We start from the raw sequence: 26,827 nt of genomic DNA, 5'->3' as shown, positions 1-26,827 counted from the left end.
CTACTTGTCGTATAATTACTTTCGATAATTTTGTTATGTCTCGAAATAGTGCTATTTAAATTTCTTATTCACACAGGACCTTTCATTGAAATTGTTAAACCTGATACACATCGTCGATGAAACTTTAAGTGATTAGTGAAATATACTTCCTCATTAAGTAAATATGGATATCTCAGTATTTCATTTGATCCTAATACATGGTATGTACTTATTTTTAAAGTGCGTTCTTATTTTGTACTGTATACCACTATCTCAGATTAGGGGGAAGTTTGGGATCCCGCTTACATGTTTAATAACCCCGCCACATTATGTATGTATGTGCCTGTCCAAAGTCAGGGCCCTGTAATTCAGTGGTTGTCGTTTGTTTATGTGTAACATATTTGTTTTTTGTTCATTTATATTTTTTTTAAAATAAATAAGGCCGTTAGTTTTCTCGTTAGAATTGTTTTACATTGTCATTTCGGGGCCTTTTATAGCTGACTATGCGGTATAAACTTTGCTCATTGTTGAAGGCCGTACGGTGACTTATAGTTTTTAATTTCTGTGTCATTTTGGTCTTTGTGGAGAGTTGTCTCTTTGGCAATCATCTTTTTTTATAATTATTTACACATACAACCAAATTTAAGTAACACATTTTTTCGATAAATTCAGTGTTAAATAAATGCTATCAACTGTTTTATATGCACTTCCCCCTACAATCATAAGTTTACGTTCTATAAATTAAACTGTTCAACGTAACGGCATTAATACCAATTATTATCTAAAATCTAAATTTATATTTGAATAGTAGATATCTTTAAATAACCATAGTCCTGAATCGTGTCCTTGTAAAAAATGTTTCAAGTGACAATCATGATGAAGGCAAACAAATCGTAAAAAAACTGTTGTTTAATTATTTATGTAAAGTATTTCTTTTCAAACTAATAAGATTAATATATTCTGATATATATTATAATATCTCATTTGCCCCTTTCTTTCTTCCCAAGATTATAGATAATATTAATCGCATAGCAACACTGAAATAAAGAAATTGTAACAAGTATTTTATTATTGCTCTTAATCTCCAACGGGAGAGGTCTTTTGGAACTTTGAATACATTTTATGTATGCACAATTATGGAATCGCAATATTTGATCTTGCATCTTTCGACCATTGTTTAACAACCACAAGCAAACATTATTGAATGAAATTTAGGAAAATATATATTTCTTTGATTTTGAATATATTAAATATGGTAAACTTTAAGTTTACTATCTTGTATAGAATATTTTTTTCTTCAAGTGAGAGGTTAAATAAAGGTAACAGTAGTATACCGCTGTTCAAACTCATAAATCCATGGACAAAAACCAAAATCGGGATAACAAACTAAAACTAAGGGAAAGGCATTAAAATGTAACACACACAGAAACGGACTAAGCATCAGACAAAATCCAATGAGGTTAAGCTACCTATAAAACCAGGTTAAATCCACCATTTTTTACGAGAAATTCCCGCACCCGGAGGCGTCCTTCTGCTGTCCCCTTAACAAATACTAGTTCAGTGATATTGAACGCCATACTAAACTCCAAATTGTACACAAGAAACTTAAATTAAAAATAATGCAAGACTAACAAAGGCCAGAGGCTCCTGACTTGGGACAGGCGCAAAAATGCAGTGGGGTTTAACGTGTTTATGAGATCTCAACCCTCCCCCTATACCTCTAGCCAATATTTAAAAGTAAACGCATAACAATACGCACATTAAAATTCAGTTCAAGAGAAGTCCGAGTCTGATGTTAGAAGATGTAACCAATGAAAATAAACAAAATGACAATAATACATAAATAACATGCTTAACCTATGTCTTGTAATAATGTTTGCACCACATATGTTTGTACCACGTCAGGAATACAACAGTTGTTTTCACTCTTTTTAATTAAATTAAGACTTTCAATTGATATTTTATAGTGTCTTTTTCTATGTTGTGATGTTATACTATCGTTTCAGAAAAGGGAGAAGGTTTGAGCCAAGGCTCTGTGTTGAAGGGCGTACCTTGACCTATAATGGTTTACTCTTATAAATTGTTACTTGGATGGAGAGTTGTCTCATTTGCACTCATACCACATCTTTCTATATCTACATATGACTTCAATGAATTCTAAATGTACATTGTGTATATTCTAGCTGGTCAAAGATGTATATGTGTCGGGATTATTGTTTGTATTTAAGTGTAGGATATCAACAAAAATTATGTTCTTAGTCATGAACCTATTGTTTAGTGGTTGTCGTTTGTAGATGTGGTTCATGGGTAATTTTTGGTTTCTGTCTTTATTTTACCGTTAATTAACCTGTATAAAAGAGGGATGAAAGATACCAGAGGGACAGTCAAACTCATAAATCGAAAATAAACTGACAACGCCTGGCTAAAAATGAAAGAAGACAAATAAACAAACAATAGAACACATGACACAACATAGAAAACTTAAGAATAAGCAACAAGAACCCCAAATGATTATACAATAGTAATTGTTTGGTCCCTTTATCGCTTGCTATTCGGTGTTTGCAAGGCTCCGTGTTGAAGGCTAGCATTTGACCTATATTAGTTTACTTTTACAAATTGTGATTTGGAAGGAGAGTTGTCTCATTGGCACTCAAAACACATCTACTTACATCTATATAATAACATACTGAAATTCTTTGACGTACTGAGAGAAAACAAAATGATTTCTAAACGCGGAAGTTAGTATTTTAACTTTGAAACTCATAAAATACAAAATTTAATACAAATTTGAATAACGCATATCTCTGTCAAATATTGAAAATATTGAAAAGGTATATTCATTAAAAAAATTCTTTTATTTATTACTTTCTATCTTTTAAATTTCACAAATATTGTCTAGATTTATACGATTTGTTAACAAATGGCTCATTACACTTATCGGTTTGTTAATTTTGATGACTTTACTTGATGTTATTTTGTAAGCATATCAATTTTTAATACGCCTTTTGTAAATAACCAAACAAAAAACCTCGGGCGTCTTTCAAAATTAAAATAATGCATATGATCTTCATAACAAATGCTTTAAACACACTAAGCTAAAATTAGGCAGCAATTTAGATTAACAATTACAATCATTAACATGACATCAGGTTATAATTACTCGTCTTGATGAACAATTAAAATGTGCACGAAACAAAACCACGTATTGTTCTAAATGTCAATCACACATTTATATAAGAGGTGCAGATGATTTAAAATATATCTAAATATTATTAGTTACATAGTGTGTTAGTGACCTAATACGATATATACGGGGTCAGTAACTTCCATATAGGATGAGAGCGAAGCTCGAACCCCATATGGAATTTACTGACCCCGTATATATTGTATTAGGTCACTAGATTACTATGTAACGAATTTGTCTTACCGACTATCTTTATTTGTTGAATTCAGACTAGAGTTGTCTTATTTGCAATCATACCACATTTTTAGGTTTTTATACTAAAGTGTTCAAGTGTTCAATTTTTAAAACCTACTTTCATTGGTCTGCACAAAAAAACTAATGTCAACACTAACAATTTAATATCAACAACCTTGATATAACAATATTAAACAGAACTTTCAATACATTTAAATAATTAAATAGTCCCGCCAAAGTCATGACTCAACTACTAACCGTATATTGAAATAAGCCCCGCCTCCCTTCTAACCTAATATGGAATATACATGGTCTCCACGCGGACGCTTTAAACCAATGATATTCCTAGAAATGTAGAGGAGGTAAAATACATTTGTCTTACTCGGAAAGGTAGTTAATTGTAAAATGTGTGCAGTTTATTCATAAATTCATTGTGTAGCATGTTGCTCAAAAAGAACACAGAGCAAAAATGGAAGTCATTATTTCAAATTTGATGAACAAAAGATATATTTGATTTTTTGTTTATGTATAGTGATCTGTCGTTGGTTGATTTGAGTTTTATCAAAAAGTTTAACGAATCTTTTCACTTTGTTTTTTCTTTCTCTTTTTAAAAAAAATTTAAATCCTCTAATGTTTTTTTTGTAACATCCCAAACATCATGCAGCTGAAAATGTCAACTTAAGCAATATATGTTGATATTCATAAATTGACATATATTTCACGGGACATTTGCAGGAGTGGGCAATGAATTAAACGAAACTGAAGTAAACTAACATGTTAAATCTATTTGTTTTACCGACAAAAACTTTATTGTCATGACATCTACAAATAAATAAACACTAGGTATCATGAAAACTTTTGCAGAAAGAAAGATCAAAATGATTGACATTATTAATTAATTCATTCAACAACACTGTGATTGTAGGGATTTGTTTTAATATCTTATGTTTCAGTTTTGTGTAAGAAATCCAAATATATATCCAAAGAATGCATATATATTCTGATGAAAACTTTTTTATGTCAACACCATATTTGTATGGTTAATAGTCTTGAAAGAATACAAATATAATCTTAAGTTCTTGAATATTTTAGTTATATCGATAACGAAGGTTGGAGCACAAAACGGAGGTAAGAAATCATGTTAATACACAGTTTGTTAAGCTTCTTTTACCAGCTCCTGAAAAACCATAATGCTATCACTAATATTTCAAATGTTTATTTACATTTTTTAATTAGCCTTTATGTTAACAACAATGTTTTCTATGTTTTATAAACCCTGTATTTTAATTTATCTCTACGTTACCAGTATTTAAGTTATACTGCTTATGATAAGACTGAGTACTCCATGTTGGGTTTTTTTACTAACAACTCTTGAAATCTATTAACTACTACTTAATATAATGCGTATGGTCTTATGATGTACACATTTTGTTGTATGGGTAAAAGTGAGGTGCATAAGAAACATTTTATTGCACATTTTTTGGAATTTGGGTCCTCAAGGCTCAACTTTTTTTTTTTTTTTTTTGTTGCTTTTTATTTCATTACATCCCTTATTTGTCTTATGTAGACGATATTCGTGTCTGGTGTATCAAACTATAAGCCTGGTATATGTTGATAGATAATTGTGTTATGTATGACAATTTCTTTCTTTAAATGCATATCGATTTTGTGTAAATTCAACAAAAATAGATTTGGGGTACTTTTGAACGCAGCGACATTAAGGTGGTTTTCCCGCAAAACCGAATAAAAAAACAGTGCAGGAGTTATTTCCCCTATCTAGATCAGAATGTGTAATGGCGGGCGACTTTTGACGTTGCAGACACAGTAACAAATGTAGCAATAGGTAAGGTACGCGTATCGCATGAATAATGAAATATATGGCATATGGTGTCTTTTTTAATATTATAATGTATTTTCACATCAAGAAATGGAAATAATTTGAGTGAAAGCTGTATTTATCAAAAGAAAAGTAGCAAGCGGAGTTTAAGCTCCGCCCACCTGTTTACCTTATTTGGAAATTCAATGTAGTTGCGAAGCTTGCAGTTTGCAAGTTGGTTAATTGAAAATAACTAAAGTAACCGTGCACATGTTTGTCAGTTGAGATTATAACGACCTGGTTGAAGAAACTGATGAGAACAAATGGAAAATTTATTCAATATGATCCAATGTCAGGACAAAACACGACTTAGGTGTAATTTATCGCTTTCAGGTATTACAATCTAGAGATATATACTAAAATGCAGAGGGAATGGCTTGTGCACTAAGAGATCAGATAATAAGGTTCCACTAAAGTCAAAATATAGGACACTTCATAAACATCTAAACTTTGCCTGTATCAGGGGCGGATTTAGGGGGGGGGCAGGGGGCCCAGGCCCCCCCTTTTTGAGAAAAAATGTGGTTGCTTATATAGGGAATCATTGAAGAGTGACTGAAGCGGGCCCCCTCTTAGGTCAGTCAGTGGGCCCCCACTTATGAAAATTCCTGAACCCGCCACTGTGTATTTTTCAACCTATAATGAATAAAGTCATAAACTATGAGAACATATGTTCGGTGTCTTTCGTATTAAAATGTGTCAAAGAGACAGCAACCCAACCATAGAACAGACAATAGCAGAAGGTCACCAACTTGTTTTCGTGTTCAGACGTTTTATCTTCTATGTTTCGTGTTTGGTAGGATGACTTGATGTGTGCTTCATGTTTCCCCTTATTTATTTTCCATGTTTCCTGTCATACTCTTTAACTTCTCGTGCTTTTGACATACATCATGTACATGACATATTATTTTTATACAGTATATATAATAATTATAATCAGTATTAAAATTGAATAGTCACTGCATCCACTTTCCCTCTAAAATTAGAGTACATGGATGATATCAAATATCTGAACTGTGTCCCTGTTCAGTGTTCAGCTATATACATGTATATCCCCAGTAAACAGAATCGAGCCATAATGGTATTTTTAAAATTTTCATTGCGAGACCTCATGTCCAAGAGGCAGGAAAAAAAACCCACTTGTAATAAAGCTGTGTATTCTGTTATAACAGACAATTGTGTACAAGCATGAACGGATGCAAATCATATCATTTATTAAATGGAAAAGGCCACAGCCTGTTTAGAAACGGTCAATTTTGACGGTATATTAAAGTCAGTCTGTCTGTCTGTTCCAGAATTGAATATTTTTCGTCGCATCTTTTTCAGGAAAATAACATGGACTTCTTAAATTTGGTTTGAGGGTTTATATGAGTCAGCAATACCGTGTGATGCTTTTTCATATTCATCACTCAACAAATTCCTGTGTACCTTAAAATTCTTAAAGTGTATGGGGGTATCAAAAGTGATCAGTAGCTCACAGATTCACTTGTTTGTTTTATAGTATTTTATATTTGTTGTGGGGGAGGGGGCTGGCTATTGTGAGCAGTGTTCTCAGCACTTCTAGTTAATCATAAAAATTACATTAAGACGAGCAAAAATTAGCAACATGCATATCCTGGGTTCATTTAATTTGCATTAATATAAACATTGTCATTAAAACATTTAATCCCGCTGCAAATGTTTGCACCTGTTCTAAGTCAGGAATCTGATGTACAGTAGTTGTCGTTTGTTTATGTAATTTATAAGTGTCTCTCGTTTCTTGTTTTTTATATAGATTAGACCGTTTGTTTTCCTGATTGAATGGTTTTACACTTGTAATTTTGGGGCCCTATATAGCTTGTTTATTGATGTGAGCCAAGGCTCCGTGTTGAAGGCCATACATTGACCTACATGTATAATGGTTTACTTTTATAAATTGTTATTTGGATGGACATGATAGAGAGTTGTCTCATTGGCACTCACACCACATCTTCCTACATTGTATTTCTATTGTATGGCAAAAGTGATTTCTTTATTTTAAAAAATATATGATTCATTATCATGATTATACATGTTACGATGTATACACAGGTTCATACTATTCTTGACATACATGACATATAGCTCTGTAATTTTATTCACTACTTGTACATCTTTGGATTTTAAATGTTTGGCTTTGAGCGTTCCTGATGAAGGTAAATCCAGACTCAGCCAGAAAAGTGCTATGGACGCATGAAATTATTGAACCTGCTGTTTTCAATTTTTCATGCTCCTTTATTTTAAAAAAAAAGTATATAATTACATTCTCTTTTTTTTTTTTAGGTCACCTGACAATAACAGGATTGAGGTTACAGTATGCCATTCAAGCTGTGATGAAATATAAAGTAATGGTTTGAATTTGGAGAGCTTCATTACATGTATTATAGACAGGTAAATTGTTTTATCCTGCAATTATCTACATGATCTAACTATTGTACATGTACAATTGGACGACTCACCTGAAGGGTCCCAAGTTAAACAGAAATTAAAAACTATATATATGTCATCATTTAGGCCTTATGGCCTTCAACAATGAGAAAAACACATTCTGCCACAATGTCTTCTCTAAAAGGCGCCAAATCATAATATTAATAAACCTGTTGAAGTAGAAAACTAATGGCCTTATTTATGTGAGAAAAAAGTGAATGAACAAACAAACAAACAAACAGCAACAAACAAGTGCTCAATTAAATATTACAGACACATACATAGTCAGGGGTACTACATGTATTTGTACAAGTTTATTTTATTTACTTGAAGAAGTAAAAAAAATACACATAACACGTATAAGTAAATAGATAATGTTTGAATAATCTAGCCTTAATTTTCTCAAAAATTTACTTGTACAAGTAAACCATGTAAACATTTCTTTCAATCCTAAAAAAAATCCTCAAGTTTTGAGATGTGAATCATGCCTTTATTGATCATGGTGATTTTTCCCAGTTTAGCTCAATTTTTTTTTTATTTTAAGTTCAATGTTTCATCTCATTATATGAATCCATCAAAGAAATTGATTGAGCAAAGATCTTGTATATTTGTGCAAGGCCTTCAAAAATTGCTCCTTTGAGGCTTGTAAATGAGCAGTGTTATGAAGATAACAGACAAATGGGATTTTCATTGTCTATGAAATTACACTTAAATGATTGGTAAAGACATCTGCAGAGAGTACACAATTTAAAATTCGATTAGTGCAAAAAAATCTCAAGAATACAAGAAAGAAAAAAGGATGTAAAACAAGTACAATGTAAAACATTCTGAATGTGTAAGGGACATAACTATGCCATTTTTTGGTTTACCCATACAACATGTACAAGTAAATAAGATTCACTTGTATAAGTATCCTACAAATTCACTTGTATAAGTATCCTACAAATTCACTTGTATAAGTATCCTACAAATTCACTTTTTTTTTCCATTCTTCAAGAATTGCAATACAATAATTAATGTACTTAATATAAATCATGATAATTTCTGAATTCAAAATGAAGTAAAATTGAGAATGGAAATGGGGAATGTGTCAAAGAGACAACAACCTGACCAAATAAAAAAAAAATAACAGCAGAAGGTCACCAACATGTAATTCCCGTACCCGGAGGCGTCCTTCAGTGTCTGTATATATATGTACGAGCAGTAATATTTATTTACACAGACATGACAGATATGCCTATAACCATGATAATAATAATATACTGAACTTGCTAGCTAAAATTTCTTGTGGATTCTTGATATTGATCATGTTGATATTGAAGTATTCCTGTCACTGTTCACATTTGGAAAAGGAGATACAAAATAATGAAGTTCAACATAATATTTAAATATTTATTACATTTTACATAGTGCGCCTTATTAAAATGTGTTTGGAAAATTTATTTTTTGTTCAAATGTTGAATGAAGACATTACTACTGGTAAAAAAGGACGAGAATTATTGTGTTAGCATTTTAACAGTACTTTTTGAAGAAGTATGTTTGCACTAACTTTTGATTACTTTTCTCATATTGAAAATTTCATTTGATATATACATTGTACTTGTATTATATTTGCATTTTCATATTTCAGGGATGAAGACCTGCAGTCAGACACCAGTTAAAAGTTACTTATAACTCATCATGGCCATTATGGAAGATCTGATTAAAATTTGTCTAGAAAGCCACCAAATATGTCCATGAAAAATAGAAAAATGACAGCAATTCTACATAATGCACCGTACTAAGTAGAAGCATTGACTGTTTCAAAACCAAATGAATTGGAATTTAGTGTATTGATGCTGAAATAGAGAGGAATATTATTAATTGGACAATTTAACTTCTTTTTCATCATTATTGAAGTTGATGTATACCATCTTAAAGAGTTTTTACTTGACACATGTGACAGTTAAAAGGAATACCAAATATACATAATAAAGGCCGTTTGGAGATTTGTGAATAGTCTTAAAATAGGAGTTTCAAAAAGGATTTCAGTTAAAATATTGTATTTCACGGATGTCAGAAATGTAATTTTATGTCTCTTTCATGAAATGTTTTAAAAAATCTGCAATATCTAACCAAGACGAGTGAGAGATCTACAGATAGACATATGATATTCAGTTGAACTGTAAACATGGTAAAGGGGAATTTTGAAATATTCATTTATAAGACTTCTATGAGTGTTTTGTTATTTTTATGGCAATTACAGGAAAGCGATGTAAAAAGTAATTCAATATAGATATTAATCCTACCAGAAAACTTACAGATATCATATGTACATTTCAGACATATACAAATTACATCATGTACATTGTACATGTACAAATGTAAGCATGCAATTCACTGATGCACCACCTATGTAGTTACATGTACATGTAATTATAAAAGTAAGAATATGACATACATGACATATGATTGCCAATGAAACAACTCTCAATCAGAGAACAACTAGTCATATACATGTATTAGCCACCAGAGAACAAGAAAATCATAGTTTGTCATGGTTTATATTTCAATCTCATTTCATAACACAGACTATACAGGTTTACAAAATGTTCAAAAGCATTATAAAGTGTTTTGATTTCAGTTGTTGGTCATATTGATATTGGCCTTCAATACTGAGCAAGACCTCTGTACAAATGTACAAATGTAACATCCACAGAATGTTTGAACCAAAAAATGTTGGATATTTTTCTTTGCTTGCATTTATCATGTAGCTGCTCTTTTGTACATATGTACATTAACATGTTCATATGCATTTAATTTTCTACTGGTATACATGGTATACTTGGAAACTTGTGATGGAATATTTCCACAATATAAAAAATTCTTATATCTAGCAAGATTAGCAACTGATGTTAGATATACATGTACAGCATTATATTACCATATGCATCATGTGCATACATAATACATTTTACATGTACATTTGTATGGCAATGAGACAGCATTTCCAACACACAGACAGAAATTACTTTCTATATATCTTAAATTTGAATGCATCATACATGTAATTACGTGTATGTATATGTAGTACAGCTAGAATTTCATTAAAAAAAAAGATGATGTGGTATAATTGCCAATGAAGTTTTGATTAACAATTAAGTTGTGTTATTTTTTGTGATTGGGTCAGGTAAAGATTAACCCATGATTTTTGGTAGGCAGTACATTGTAGTTCTATAACCGTTACCATGGTTAACACGTACATACAAAAATGTACATTGTATCATTTTATGAGTTTCCGTCTGACTAATTGTCCTTTCCCCTATATCATGGAAATCGATTCATTCTGATTGATCTGACACTTCGGGATTGTGGTTATGTATAAATTATATTAAGTTAGTTAATTCTGTATTTAGATGTATATTCTGGTACATAAAATTTATTCTATTAGGACAGAAAAGAAATACCATTTCAGTTGACTCCAATCTCAGCAGTTGATAAGAAATAAGTTTTCTGATTTTAACATCTTTGAGATGAACATGATGAACCTGAATTAAAATATTATGGCACTTAATAATGAAAACACAATTGATTGATTGTGCTGAATGTGACTTCACATAAGCACATACGACTATTTCTTTGCTGTCCATTTGTATTGGTGGACACTTTGCACAGAAGGCAGGAATTTAATATGAAATGAGCGGCAGTAAAAAATAGGTCCCTATTTCCAACTTCATGATAGAATTGTATTCTTTGATGTCTTTTGAGGTTGAGAAATTAAGATGATATATTTACAAGGCTGCAGATTGAATCATAGGTACAATGTACACTGTACATATATACCTAAATCTGAAACAAATCAGATGAGATTAAAATAAGTCGTATACAATGTATGCATCTGAAATAATTTTTGAAACTGGTATATACATGTAGTGGAAGCATAAATTATAGAGCACAAAGTTTGTTTTTTTTAAATTTGGGGTACTCAATGTCTTATCTTTTAATCTTTACTCCAAAAGGTAGTTTGTGCAAATATTGAAACTCGCACATTCTATGAAAAAAGGAATTATATCCCCAATGTTAATGCTGGTGTACAAATTTTAAAATGTATGCCTTTGAATTACAAACATAATAAAATCAGTAAAAGTAGGGCAGAATAATTTTACCAAGTAACTGTAAGGATATTAGAATAAGTCAAATACTGCTCCAGATTGGTTGAAAGGGAATATTCTGTGTAATAAGACGCAGGAAATAACTATGGAGTCCGACATAATAAAAAAAAAAGCAAGCCATACAAAAAAACTGGCATAGCAGCTGGTGAAAATAGATGCAAAAGAATCACCAGAATGAATCTAAAAGTGACAAATCATGATTTACAATTGATACCAGTCACACTTGATAAGCAGGAAATATTCAACAAATAAAATCTCCATCTATTGATGTGATGCAGGTAGGAGTTAAGTATATTTATAATTTAAACATTACCAATGACACACCCAATTTCTTTATTAATGCAGCTTTTTTCATTAAAATGTTAATGATTCACAATACACAAACACTAGAAGAGACCTAGTAGGATAATCTATCAAAATTTATATAATGAACTTTTACTTGCAGAACGAGAACTATACAAGCACACGAGATGCGATTCCGGATTTGAACCAAAAAAAGGGGGGAAGGCTGCATGCCCCAACACTACATGCATGTAACCCACGTATGGGGTGTATAATAATGACCTTGTAGGCTTATCTATTAAATTAATTTATATATTGAACTTTGATTTGTAGAACAAGAACTATACAAGCACCCGAGATGCGATTCCGGATTTGAACAAAAAAGGGGGGAAGGCTGCATGCCCCAACACTACATGCATGTAACCCACGTTTGGGGTGTATAATAATGACCTGAATAATTATGTTTTTTGCCTTCAAAAATTTAAATAGCAATAAGACAATAGTTGTTTCAAACTTCGCACAAACATATTATTAAATGAAACGCCGGTGAAAACAAAATATACCGTAGTTTTCCCGTCAGCCGATCCGACTACTAGAGGGTCTTTCAAACGCTTTTTTCGTGCATTTTAGGGCGATTATGCTACAACATGTTAGAATAATTGAAAAGTGCAGGTGCAAGAGCTATACCAACCCACTGCATGCTGGTATTGGTAGAAAGGCCACATTTCAAACTTTTCGAAAAGTGCTGCTACTAGTTATATAGCGTTCGTGTAAAAGAAATTTCACAACCCGAAGTGCCAAAAAATCAATAAATCGATTAAATTCTCCATGTTTTATTGTTTTTTAATTACAAAACCTCTAATGAAAATTAAGTGGCAGCACTTTTCCAGTAAAACAAGTTATCCTGATTACAACGAGCCCAAAATCAGGGCGATCCGATTTCATCTTGCACCTGCACTTTTGACTTTTTTGGGAAATGTCTTTACTTTCAGTTTAAAGTCACGTGACACTAGTGTATTTATATTTTTCTAAAAATAAAAGTTTGTAATATAAATAAGAATAGACCCTTTTCCCCCCGATTACTCATATGACGTGTATTTTGGCTTTTAGGCAGAGAAAACTCACTTTGAGTACAATATGATTTTTTTTTGTGTATAAAAATGGAAATTTTCTTGAAACGACCTTAACACCCCTGCGAATGTTGCAAATTTTGTTTGAATCAAATGTGAATGGAAAAAGGGGTTTTGTTCAAATTGAAGTTTTGACAAATGTTTCCGCTCCTCATATGCGTATATAATTTAGTTTCCAGATCAGCCTTGTTTCTGCATTTTCTTTTTCATATTCTACCTAGACTTGATGCAAATAATATATATAACAAAACAATATGCATGTATGAAAAGAATTGTTGACAAATATGAAGTTGGCAGTGATTCATTGAAAGGTACATGGTCATCGATCAATATTTTCATTTATACGTTTCGGGAGCGTTTTAATGTCATTGAAATGGAAATATTTGGCTGTAATTTGTCATTCCCGTGGGGTTAAACAGTTTTACACTTTTATATGGTACGTATACATTTGGTATACTTTCAAAATTTTTGGTTTGCACATTCCTTATGAGGTTTACTCATGAAAAACGTTTTGAAACATATAAGGTATAGAATATTATTTTTAGATTACATGTATTTTTCTTATATAGATCAGATATCATTAAAAGTGAAACCCTTAGACGGAACTGCAGTTTATGGAGATGTGTCCTACACCATAGAGTGTACAATAACTGGAACTCAAGCTAAAGCATGGTCTTGGTCAAAGAGCTCAATCATTGGTAGTACAACAACGAAAATATCTAGCGGAAGCAAATACAGCATAGTAATATATCCAAATGCTACGGATTTAACTATAAATAGCATTATAGAGGAGGACGAACAGGAGTATTTCTGTCAAGCGACAATTGGTGTAGGGTTACAATTTCAGACAATGTCAAGGCTTATTGTCAATGGAGGTCAGTTCTAGTCAGGTGTATCTCACGGTGTAAATGTGCTATATTTCTAATTAAGTTAATGTAATAAAATCTGATCTTTTCAATATTTAGACTGTTTAGCAATAATTGTACAAACAGCTTTACTTATGAAGTTGACCATATCATTCATGAACAGATAAACTTCATATTGAAATCCATTACAAGACTTCGTGAAGATACTTTTAGTATATAACGGTTAGATGTTTACTGCAAAAAATGTTTTTAAAGGTTTTTTGAACGGCTTTGCTATCTATCCCTTAACGCCGTTTTCTTTTCTGATGACCAAAATAATGTATATGACCAAAATATTAAGTCAGTAGTTTTCTAGGTTAGATATCACATATGGAACCTGGAATCTACTGTATTCGCCCTGATTTGTGACAAAGCCCGTGATGCGGAATTTCCAGTTTGAAACCCGAAGACAGCAATATCGTGAATATGTTGTTTAAATTTAATACCGTGTTATCTTGATTTATATCCAATTTGTTAAATGCATCTATGACGCCACTTTTGTGGCGTTGATACAGTCGTATGAGGGACAGTTCGTGGTTCTGCTATGTTATTTTTGTGTGCTGTTCTAGATTGTCTTACGTGTTCATTGGTATTCTGTTGTTGGCATGTCGAAATGTACAATTGTATTGTTTATTTGTATATTTCTCTATCCTGAATGTTTTTAGCATTTACTTGTATAAAATGTTGTCATTTTAGAGAAATATTTAACATTGCCATAAAAGCGCAATGTTTGGCTATACACAAATCCAGGTTTAATCCACCGGGTTTTTTTTTCTTAAAATGTTCTGTACCAAGTCAGGAAAATGGAAGTTGTTATCTTATTTGTTTTCTCTCAATCGATTTATGATTTTTGAACAGCGGTACACTACTGTTGCCTATTTATCAAAATACTAACTACATATGAGAACTTTGATAATATTCATAATTACGAAATTTACAAAATACACAGTCACAAAATACTAATATCAGTTACACAAAAAAGAAGAATGCTCGGAGTCCTTGTTGTACATGTACAATCATAGATAAATATCTCAATAAAATCATCACGTAAGATACACGGAAGTCGTTATGTTTAATAAAGAGTATGACTTTCGTTCTACATAAATACGTATCATTCGAGTGCTTTTATGTGTAAATATTATATGTAAATACATATTTTAAAATTTTAAATAGCCTGAAAAAAAATATGCATATTGCAATATTTTTTATTAGTATTTAATAGGCTGATTTCATTTCAAATTTCATGTTATGTAAGTTATTTTTTAAATACAAGATTTGACGATGAGCAGCAAATTAAATATTTTAATTCCACCATGTAAAAACTTTCAAAATTATCTAAAATTAGAATTATGTAAGATTCTCTTTTGGTCATTGATGTAAAGACTTTCAGTGAATAGACTGGTTGCCAGCTTTAAATATTATTATTTTATATTGAAGATTAGATATATTCATCAGTGATTTTTTTTGTCTTTGGACCTTATGATTAACATGTACTTGAAACAAAAATATCTATGCGATATATATGTTGTATTCAAGTTAACATTTTATACAAATTATAATTATTGAAAACAAATTCTATGTTGTGTATGGATGCTTTTTTAAGACAAAATTCATTAAAGGATGCATTTATAGAAATTATAATATTATAAGTACGTCTGAACCAGTTATTGAAAACAAATTCTATGTTGTGTATGTATGTTTTTTAAGACAAAATCCATTAAAGGATGCATTTACAGAAATAATAATATTATAAGTACGTCTGAACCAGTCGTGACTCTGCAACAAAGTGTATCCATCGGATCACCAGCAGGTGAAGGTGATACAAGGCTGAAAACATATTTGTATATATAATTCGTCCAAACATGTTAATTTGCGGAGGCAAGTTGTTTGTTCTTTCCTGGCCTGGATTCGAACTCAAGCTACTGAGATATCGAGGTACCAAATCGCCTTGCTCAATGCCGACGAGCTGGACCACTCGACCATCTAGGCTCTACAAAAATAAAGTTTTCGGAAGTTACCTGTCTTCGTCAGTTTTATCAAGCGTCGTAACACAGGACATAATTTTTAAGCTAGGCATTAATATAGAATTTTTACAAAAGAGATGAATTTTCTTTCGTAAAGGATCCTACAAATAAAGACAGGATGCAGTCTCAGAAAAACTCATATTATAAGTACGTCTAAACCAGTGACAACTCTGCGATGTATTGCCTAAAAATACATTCTGTACATTTAATTCGACTAAACATTAGCCCAACAATGTTAGATCTGTAAATTTGCAGAAGCACATTGTTTGTTCTTCCCTGGCTTGGATTCGAACTTGTGACTTTTGCCCGACGCGCTTGAATAGACTTAAGTTTGTTAAGTTGATGGTTTTTATGCTTTTCTGTAATGCATTAACTATCAAGCATTCGTTCTTGATAGCAAATCTTCTTTACGTGGATTTTTTTTAACGAATTTTAGTATAGTTTTTGCCTGTAATGGTTTTTTCTTTCGTTTTAACATGAATGATATTGCGCATGTGTCCTTATCTTTTCAGGTCTTTTAACTGTTACTATTTCTCCTGCTAAGGCTGATGTTCTCCAGGGACAATCTCAATTAATCTCATGTTTCGTAACCGGGGAACCAGTAGCCTCAGACATAAGATGGTATTTTACACCAACTGGTTCTGAGCAACGGCAATTATTATACACAGGCAATACAGCGAAGTATTCTGGTGGTAACACTCAGAATCCTTCTATAACAGTACTGAACTTCCAATCTTCTGATAGTGGTAAATATGTCTGTTCTGCTTCAAATGCTGTTGGAACAAATACCAGTTCATATAGTGTTCTTAGATTTATTAGTAAGTATATTATATCAATTTATGTTGGTTTCAACTTTTGTCATGATTTTTTTATTACAGGAAAAATTAAATATTGAAGGGTTGGGATCCCGCTAACATGTTTAACCCCGCCACATTATTTATGTATGTGCCTGTCCAAAGTCAGGAGCCTGTAATTCAGTGGTTGTCGTTTGTGTATGTGTTACATATTTGTATTTCGTTCATTTTTTATACAAATAAGGCCGTTAGTTTTCTCGTTTGAATTGATTTACATTGTCATATTGGGGCCTATGATAGCTGACTATGCGGTATGGGCTTTGCTCATTGTTGAAGGCCGGGCGGTACCTTTAGTTGTTAATGTCTGTGTCATTTTGGTCTCTTGTGGACAGTTGTCTCATTGGCAATCATACCACATCTTCTTTTTTATATTATCTATACGAAACTTTTATTTAATTCAAAGTCCTGTACCAAGTCAGGAAAATGGCCTTTTTAATATTAGAGTTTGTTTCTGTGTGTGCTATATGTCAATGGTGTGTTTCTGTTGTGTCGTTGTTCTCCTCTTATATTTGATGCGTGTCCCTCAGTTTTAGTTTGCAGCCCGGATTTGTTTTGTTTTTTCTCAATCGATTTATGAGTTTCGAACAGCAGTATACTACTGTTGCCTTTATTTAGAACAGTTTTCAACTTTGCTTGAGGTACTTGGTTCCTTGGTAGTGAAAACCTTAGCCGCAATAATAAATAATAGTGTTTTAATAGTTTTCAAACTTTACTATATGAAATGAACAAATTATAAAACCAATATTTTACATTATGTATTTGCATATAGAGCTATTAAATAGTTACCAGCTTTTTTTAAAAGACTTGTTTAATAAAAGACGTTTAATAAATTTGTGACATAAAAAAACATAAAAAAACGAACACAACAGATTGCACAACCATTCAAAGAAACGTCAAGTTTGAGAAACATTACCTCTTCTTAAAATAATAAGATTAAACTTAATTTAATCTGAGGAGTCAGCAGTTCTTATTACCGTTGTGTTGCAATAACAAGGGAAATTATCTGAAAGGTGATCAACGTAGAAAAATTATCAAAAATGACAGGATTGTTTCTACATTGCATGGCACATATACCAAATCATAATGGCATATAGCTCATATATGTGGATTGTATCGCGACCGGTGATTCATTAAGAGACGAAGAGTGTAACTGGCGTACTTACATTACCGCCTGTCATATTTTGATGACTTTGGTTGAAACTACAGCTGTTGAGATTTCTCTCCCGTTAGTTTTATACGTCTAACAAAAAATAAAATATCATTGATGTTGGTATGGTCTGAAAATTTGGTATTTATCATTATCATAATTATAAGCAATAAGTTGGTTTCTGTAAGCATGCCGACGGGACTCAAGAACCATTTATGAGTATTGCTTTGACAAAAAAGGGTATACAGAAAATAATGCGTATATATTCAAGAATTTAATTAAGTATATTGTATATGACCATTTATCATACTATTTGTAACAAAACTTTTTTTTTAAAAACAGGTGACCTTAATATTACCGCGTCTTTGACATCATATTCAGCTATAGTAGGTGATTCCAAGGTCACTATGTCGTGTAAAATAAATGGCGAACCACCAGCTATTGGATGGGACTGGAAAAAAACCCAAGTTGATGGAGGCAGCGCTGAAATAATAGCTCAGGGGACAAATAATGCAAAGAGACAAATTATAACATCTGCAACCAACCCTAATTTGAATATATTCAGTATAACAGAAAATGACAGGGGTATTTATAACTGCCGAGCGAACAATGGAAAACGGCACTTTATAAGTAACCCTGTCAATCTTAAAGTACTAGAATGTAAGCAGCTAGTACTTATATTTCACATTTTCGTATATATGGTTTAGACAATTTGCATGTCTCTAAAAGAAGACACTTTATTTTTACAATTTTACTTATTATGTCTGATTGTGTTGTTCACACATCGTTGTCCATATAGTTTTATTTAATGCGACTGTCATACAAGTGAGAGATTTAACTAGCTGTAAAACCACCGTTTTATAGAATATGACCTCTTTTTCTATATAATATTTCAAATCAGGATTTTACAAGGTCATATCACAATGCATTAAACAAAATTAGTGACTCTATAAGAAATATGTTCTTCTTTTGAAAATTATAATTATCACACTTCATTTTTAATTTATCAAACCCTTAGCTGTCATCGCCTTAAAGGGACAAAAAGAAAATTTGAACCGAAATAGTAGTATACAATAAGTGAAAATATGTGTCGCGTTATATAATCAGTCTATCATTCGTTGAGTAGAATTTAAACTCAATCAGCCAAAAAAAAGACCTCCCACTTAAATGCTGATGTTTGAACTGAATTCATCCCGATTGAGAAGAACAAGTTTTGACATATCATTACTATAATTGATTTATCGATTATGATTATGTAAGTTCGTTTTTTGTTGTACTGTATGTAACTTCCTTAAATATTAACTATAGATTATACGTTCTTTATTTTCTAGATTTGTGAACACTTAACCCAAACAAGGCTTACATTGCTTATCGATTGAGCGAAGTGAAAACCTGCTAGCAACTAGATACAATCCTTTGTTTATAAAACTTGGCAGACTGATAAGAAAACACTGGCACATCATTGAGAAAAATAAAACTGCAAAGCATCTGTTCTCAAAACCACCTATAATTGCATATACACGACATACAAATCTGAAGGAATATCTTACATTATCAAAACTATAATGATCAGAAAACTGCAAAATGTCTTCCAAAAAAGCAAAACCATTATAAATGCTTGATGACTCCTTGGATTGGTTTAGACACGTGTAATAATTTAATTGTGGAGATGTTATAGAGAATAATTCAGTTTAAGTGTAGCGTACGCTTAAAACACATACAGCTCAATGTGAACACGGCATACATTTCAATTACTAGAATGTTGTTAAATTGTTGATAAAAAGTTTCATTGATTTTTTAAGCTTCTATCAGGACAGCCCCAGGTGAACCGGAAACAAGTAGTTATGTAGAATTTCAGATAGGAATAACTGTTATTCTTTCATGCAGTTCTACCGGAGCCAACCCCCCACCATCAGTAATATGGTTGAAAGATGATATTGTTATTACGTCTGGTACTAATACAACTACTAGTGGAAATATAACAACAACAACATTGACTTTTACAACATCTGCTGATGATAATATGGAGGTTTATGAATGCCAGGTCGATAATGGATTCCTAAGGAGACCACTAATAAAGACAACATATCTCACACTTAAACGTATGTATTGTCACTTCCTTAAAATGTGTAGCAAAATATCTTTTAGGAATGATGTGATCGACAAAGTATGCTATTTTGACAAGTTTTTGCTGTTTTAAAAAAAATGTAAAGTGTTAAATCAGTTCCTATTGCCTATATATTAAAAAAAATTAAAAAAAAAATGAATACTATACAATTATGGCCCGTTGAAAAGGTGAATATCCAAAATTGTCAACACGAGAAGGTTATTCCAATGAGGGCTCAGCCCGAAGTAAAATAACTTTTAAGGGTTGACAATTTTGGATATTCATCGATTTCAAGGGGCCACAACTGTTTTATTATACCGAACTAACAGTGGAAGGACATTTCGAACACTTACTATAGTGTCTATATTTTTAACATAACACACATACTGTCGTTGAACTTCTCGAATTTACAACAAAAGTAGAATCTTTTTGTAAAATATTGATGACCCTGAAAGAACCGTTTATAAGAGATATTATCGGCTGCTGGCACTCTGTCCAATGCCTTATTTCCTCGTCTCTCGATGGGCTTCCACAGGTGTAACGTGAACGCTGTCATTTTGTTTATTTACATCTGTGACGTCATTTTCATGGGAGGTAACTCAAGTACAAATCAACAAACTCAAAAGGTTATTCACCGGTGAATAATAGGGTTATTCACCGCTGGTGTAAATTTTTAGGGTTATCAGTCCTTCCTTGCAATTGAATGAAAATTAACTGAATTATTCCATGTCACGTGATAAGGTTTCACCCAATAAAAATGTTTGAAATATATGTAAGGTATAATAATGATAAATGTCTTATGCATATCTTAATAATTTTGTTTGGTAGATGTATAATATTAGTTTTATTTTGGTATTCAACATATAAAAGAATTGCCGTTACAGACCTTCAGCTTTCAAATATTTACTGATGTTGCTGTTCAATTTATTTCCTCTCATGTTATACTTTTCTTTTAAATTGAATGACTTCACCTTTTCCGTTTTTTCTTGAAGCTTATTTTCAGGAATGACGTATGTAGACCATAATAAAAACATGCAATTAGAATTATCCTATTCAGAATCTAAAGGATCAAAGGATTATCTCACTGATTATACACCAAAATAGAAATAATGTTCCGTCATTGGTTCATTTACTAATGTTTAGAACGTTCTAAACCAATCACAACGTGTTGGTGTACGCCTTTGAAAATATTACCCAGAAAGGTTCAGATTATGAAGAGGGGAATTTACGATAGCTCAGTGGGATAGTATTGTATTCGTTTCAATTGTAACATTTTAGATTTCCTATCAAGTGTATATCTGCATTACAAACATTTTCTTTTTCTTTAATAGCTTCAAACGACCCTCCAGGTCAACCACTTATAACAGGATCACACCAATATCACTTAGGAGATTCTATAAGAATGATATGCAGATCTACGGGAGGAAATCCTTCACCAACTTTAAATTGGCTGAGAGATGGCAATGTCATTACAAATGGTATAAGTAGATCTACAAACAGCGGTGTAACAACATCAACTTTAACTTTTACTGCTGGTTTGGAAGACCATCTTGAGGTGTTTGAATGTCAGGCGGATAATGGCGTATTAAATAAGCCACTTGCAACGACAACATATATTGAAGTATATTGTACGTATAAGCTTCGAGCATTTCAAACAATTTTTCTAAGGAAGAACGTCTAACGAAAACACTAAATTAGTTATGCAATCAAATCTAATTACTAATATTACAAAATATCGAAAGAGCTCTATTGTTGATCGCCTTAAACAGAGCTTTATTAATTTTCGAAAAAGATGGCATACAAAATCTGGTTTTAAGATGCAGTTTACAGAACATTGCCATAAGAACAGTTAATAAGGTTTACAAACTCTTGGCTTTGAACCTTTCATTCATTTTTATCAATGGCAAGATCGTTTCCATTAAAAAACAAAGGTACAACAAAATTACCGAACCCCAATTTCGTAACATAATTCGGGCTGTAAGATCGCGTTTTCATATTCCTTACCATGATATTCCTTTGAACTGATACTCATTTATTTCGTCACATCTTATACGTAGAGATAACATAAGATAAACATGTTCGTGTCATTTAAGTTGCACCAAAGGTCCCAGTACTGACCGGACCTACAAACATGGTATCTGGTTCCTCAGGAACATGGACTTGTTCATCATTGAATGGATATCCTGCTCCAACCATTTCAATTCGGATCCAGGATCAACATTACACTGACGAGTTTGTTATTGTACAGTCTTATGATGTTATTGATAGAAGTTATACAGTAACGGGAACATTAGACGTGGTTCCATTGTCTGACAAAAGTGGACAAACTCTCTGTTGTCATGTTAGTCATCTAATCAATAACAAAGTACCCCAATCAGTTTGCTTGCAGTTATCAATTGAAGGTATGCTTTTTTAAACTGTAGTTGTCTTGAACAAATAATAAAAGCGATGTGATAAAACACTTAATCATTGTTAATTGGGTTTTATATTTGGTTCTGAGCATTACTGATTAATAACAAAAATAAGAAGATTTGATATCGTTTACACTAGAGACAAGAACTATAGGTTATCGTAAAGCCTTCCCCAATGTGGAAAACCCTTTGGCAAAGAAAGCTATGAAATGTTTCGAAATGAGACACACGTTTGGTTGCTTAGACCTAGATAGGCATTATAAATTCTATAACAAAAACCATCCAAAACTTGACTGCAAAGACATGTCCACATTTTAAAACCAGTATGTAAACCTTAAGGTGGTACATAACACTACTGGGAGATAGCTCTAAAAATTCAGCTGGACGTTTTAAACACACAATATTACTTAGGAAATATTAAACTTCCAAGTGTTTTCCAAATTGCTATGTATCAATTGATTTTTTTCAGAAAAAAGTGTGTGGTCATTGAACTTTTTGTCAAAATTTTATAAAAATAAAACGAGCAAAATCAATTTTAGTAAAGTTCTATTAATCACTTAACTTGAAGTTCAATGATGTCAAATATTTCATTTCTATAATGAACGCATTTTAACCTCAATTTGCATGGGTCATGTACACTCTTTCAGTAATTTTATATACTTATTCACCTAAAATAAGATCTATTCATAAATACAAGAAAAGGTTGTATGCGTGACAATGAGACAACTTTCCATCCTGTTCACAATTTATAGAAGCAAACCGTTATAGGTCTAAGTACGAAACAATCTTTAGTGTATTTTTCGACAGTTTTGTCGTTGGTTTTTACCTGTAAAAATCACAAAATGTATTATATTATATGGATTGAATACAAAACAATTATCTAAACAATCCTGCATCACCAACAAGAAAACATCTACAAAATAGTTTTAGCTCTTATCAACGTTTTTAGATTCAGATGTTTAAGTTGATTTTAGTATTTAACAAGACCAGCATTTATTGTGTGTTCCAAATTTTTATCCTAATATTTTGATAACTTTTAACTACAGTTACTGCCGGGATTGAACTAAAACTGAATGCCTTTTTTTTAGATAAAGAAGATAAGAACATTATAATATACGCCGTGATTGGGTTGGTCGCAATTTTGCTGCTCTTCATAATAATAATGGCAGTACTTTGTAACAACAGAAATGGTAAGGTTTATTTAATTCAAACCTTAATCCTTAATTTTGATATTTAAACATCTTATAGTTATCAAAGGTAGCGTTTCGTCTACATTTGACTCATCAGTGACACTCATATCAAAATAGTTATAAAGCTTAACAAAAACAAAGTTGCAGAACATTGAGGACCTAAAATTCCAAAAAAATGTGCCAAATACGGCTAAGATAATCTATTCCTGAGATAAGAAAATCCTTAGTTTAGATGAGTTTCACCTATTAATTTTACCGGAAATGCTTCATCTTCAAACAGAAATACTAATGGTCTAATGTATATAAAAATCGAATAAAAAATATAACATATGAACTAAGTACACATTATTTATTTAGGTATATCATTAGCCATACATACTTTTGTCCGCCTTTAATAGAAAGTACTTAACAAGACATATTAATTGAAAACAATGTTATCGGTAATTCTGTAAAAAACTTGAATACATATAAAGTTTTTGTTACAGGTAAACCTCAAAATCGGAATCGTGATGGGTAAGTAAATTATACAAAGTAAAGGGATCTAGCTACACAAGAGGAGCGAAAGATACCAGAGAAACATAAAAACCTTAGATCAAAAATAACCTGACTACGCAATGGCTCAAAAAAAAGAAATAAGACAAACAGACAATTAATAGTACATAAGACACAACATAGAAAAGCTAAAGACTAAGCAACACGAACCTAAAAAAAACTGGGAGTTATAGCATATGGTCCGGAAGGGTATGCAGATCTTGCTCCACATGTGGCACCGGTCGTGTTATAACAAACCCGGTAATTGGTCTCATTCGGTAGGTCATATTCAGAGGAAAAGGAACGGGATTGTATTTATGACATAATGAACATAGAAGAATACTTATATAACGGTTAAAAGAACATTCTCGTGTTTGGAGAACTTTTTTGTTAAATATGTGAAAACCACTCATCAATACTTGAAGGTCATCTGTGGAAAATAAAAACTTTCTAGCCGTATACAATATATTGTCACGTTGATAATACCCCGTTCATTTGGCATGTTTAACGTTTAGCTAGATTTACAAATAAAAAAATACGCTCATTCAATTTGGAATTAATAATTCAAAACCATAACTATTGATATAACTGTTTTGCACTTATCTTGCTTTTTAATAAAATTGAGAATAGGAATGGGAAACGTGTCAAAGAAACAACAACCTAAAAACTAAAAAGCAGAAAACAGCCGAAAGCCACAATCCACACGTAGAGGCGTGTTTCAGCTGACTTCTAAACAAAAATGTGTACTAGTTCAGTGATCGCAAACGTCGCAAAAGCTCGATTCTATGCGCTATGATCTCACAGCACCGCGACCCAACTTCGCTTCCACGACAACTATATCACGCTGTTCATGACCATAGTACGATTCTAGCACGCTCTTGCCGTCCTCATCAAGCTGTTCTTACGACCTGACTATGTTCATACTACGACCACCATTCTCATTGTCATTTTCACATAAAATATATTAAATCTCTCCGGGTTTTGTTTGTCTGAATGTAATTTTGACTTCTTGTCCATTTTCTCTAACGGCTCAACCATGCGTCTCGTTTTTATATAGATTAGACCGTTGGCTTTCCCGTTTGAATGGTTTTATACATTAGTTATTTTAGGAGCCCTTTATAGCTTGATGTTCGGTGTGAGGTAAGGTATCATATTTTCACCAAAAAAAAGACATATATCTCGAAATCGGTTGTGATTATAATATTTATCATCTTCAGAAATGATGAGGAATTAGATGGCAACAGACAAGAGATTCATTATGATGAAACATCAGAATCCCCATACCAAATAATATTTGTAAATACTACTGACTCAAGATCAATAAGCGGAAACTCTGTACGATCAATACCGTAGTTTTTCTGACGTTCTAATATAAAAGGGTTTCAAAACAGTTTGTATATAAAACACGTAATACGATGAACAGTTTAGTTATAATTAATGTTTTTGAATTCATACTCAAAAGGATAATTCTTTTCAAGACGTTCACTTTTTTCTGAAATAAAAATACATAACAGTATTCTATTTTAGTTGCATTTATTTGATTTTATTTTTATTAGTTGATGTTATATTTGTTTATCTCGTGGGATTTTGTCTGATGCTTGGTCCGTTTCTGTGTGTGTTACATTGTAAGGTTGTGTCGTTGTTCTCCTCTTATATTTAATGCGTTTCCCTCAGTTTTAGTTTGTTACCCCGATTTTGTTTTTGTCCATGGATTTATGAGTTTGAACAGCGGTATACTACTGTTGCCTTTATTTTATACTTACGCAGAATAAATGGTGAATGGTAGATAATCTATTTTTGAAAATAAACTTGAATACAGAAACCATTAAACTGTCGAATTGATAATTGTATGTTCAAAATTAAAGAACTTCATTGATTTACACGAGCTTTTGTATTCTTTTACAGTTAAACAAGTTTAGAAAAATCAGTTAACTTACCTAAATTATAGATATTGCTCGTCTCTGGCTCTTTAAATCTATATACAAATAAAAGCACGTTCAGTCAAGATAGAAATATATAACATTATATACATAAATAGGGCGTTGATAAGTAAATCTAGTGAATAGCACATGCTTTCAAGTGTGAAAGATCATGTACCTTATTTGTATAGTCATATGATTCCAGTGGCGGATCCAGCCATTTTAAAAAGGGGGGTCCCAACCCAGAGTAAAGGGGGGTGGGTTCCAACTATATGATCCCATTCAAATGCATTGATCAGCCAAAATAAAGGGGGTTCCAACCCCCGGAACCCCCCCCCCCCCCCCCTGGATCCGCCACTGGACTCTTAATGTCTAATGTATACTATAAAACACATGTACATATTCAGAAATGTAGTGTTAGTGAATAATTGACAAAAAAAAAGCCAAAACCAAAAAGGACC

General features: G+C 32.1%; 1 protein-coding gene and 1 long non-coding RNA gene across 3 annotated transcripts; both read left to right on the top strand.

Moving 5' to 3' along the window:
• The first annotated feature begins 87 nt into the window (after positions 1–87).
• LOC139503674 (cell adhesion molecule CEACAM5-like) lies at positions 88–25,963 on the top strand. Its single transcript, XM_071293494.1, has 11 exons — positions 88–200; positions 4,490–4,525; positions 13,848–14,153; positions 16,720–17,025; positions 18,551–18,868; positions 20,011–20,310; positions 21,647–21,943; positions 22,409–22,717; positions 23,815–23,916; positions 24,402–24,429; positions 25,665–25,963. The coding sequence occupies exons 1-11, from the start codon at positions 164–166 to the stop codon at positions 25,798–25,800; spliced, it is 2,175 nt and encodes a 724-aa protein (XP_071149595.1). The 5' UTR covers positions 88–163; the 3' UTR covers positions 25,801–25,963.
• On the top strand, positions 5,112–9,926 carry LOC139503676 (uncharacterized). 2 transcript variants are annotated; one of them, XR_011659163.1, is made up of 3 exons: positions 5,112–5,240; positions 7,572–7,679; positions 9,346–9,926. It is a non-coding gene; the product is annotated as an uncharacterized lncRNA (long non-coding RNA). The 2 variants fall into 2 exon arrangements; XR_011659164.1 differs by having other exon boundaries at positions 5,128–5,245.
• Positions 25,964–26,827: the final 864 nt, after the last annotated feature.

This window comes from Mytilus edulis, chromosome 14 (assembly GCF_963676685.1).
Source record: "Mytilus edulis chromosome 14, xbMytEdul2.2, whole genome shotgun sequence".
Classification (NCBI taxonomy): Eukaryota; Metazoa; Mollusca; class Bivalvia; order Mytilida; family Mytilidae; genus Mytilus; species Mytilus edulis.
The sequence above is the reverse complement of the archived record's forward strand: the minus strand, read 5'-3'. Positions and strand labels throughout refer to the sequence as shown.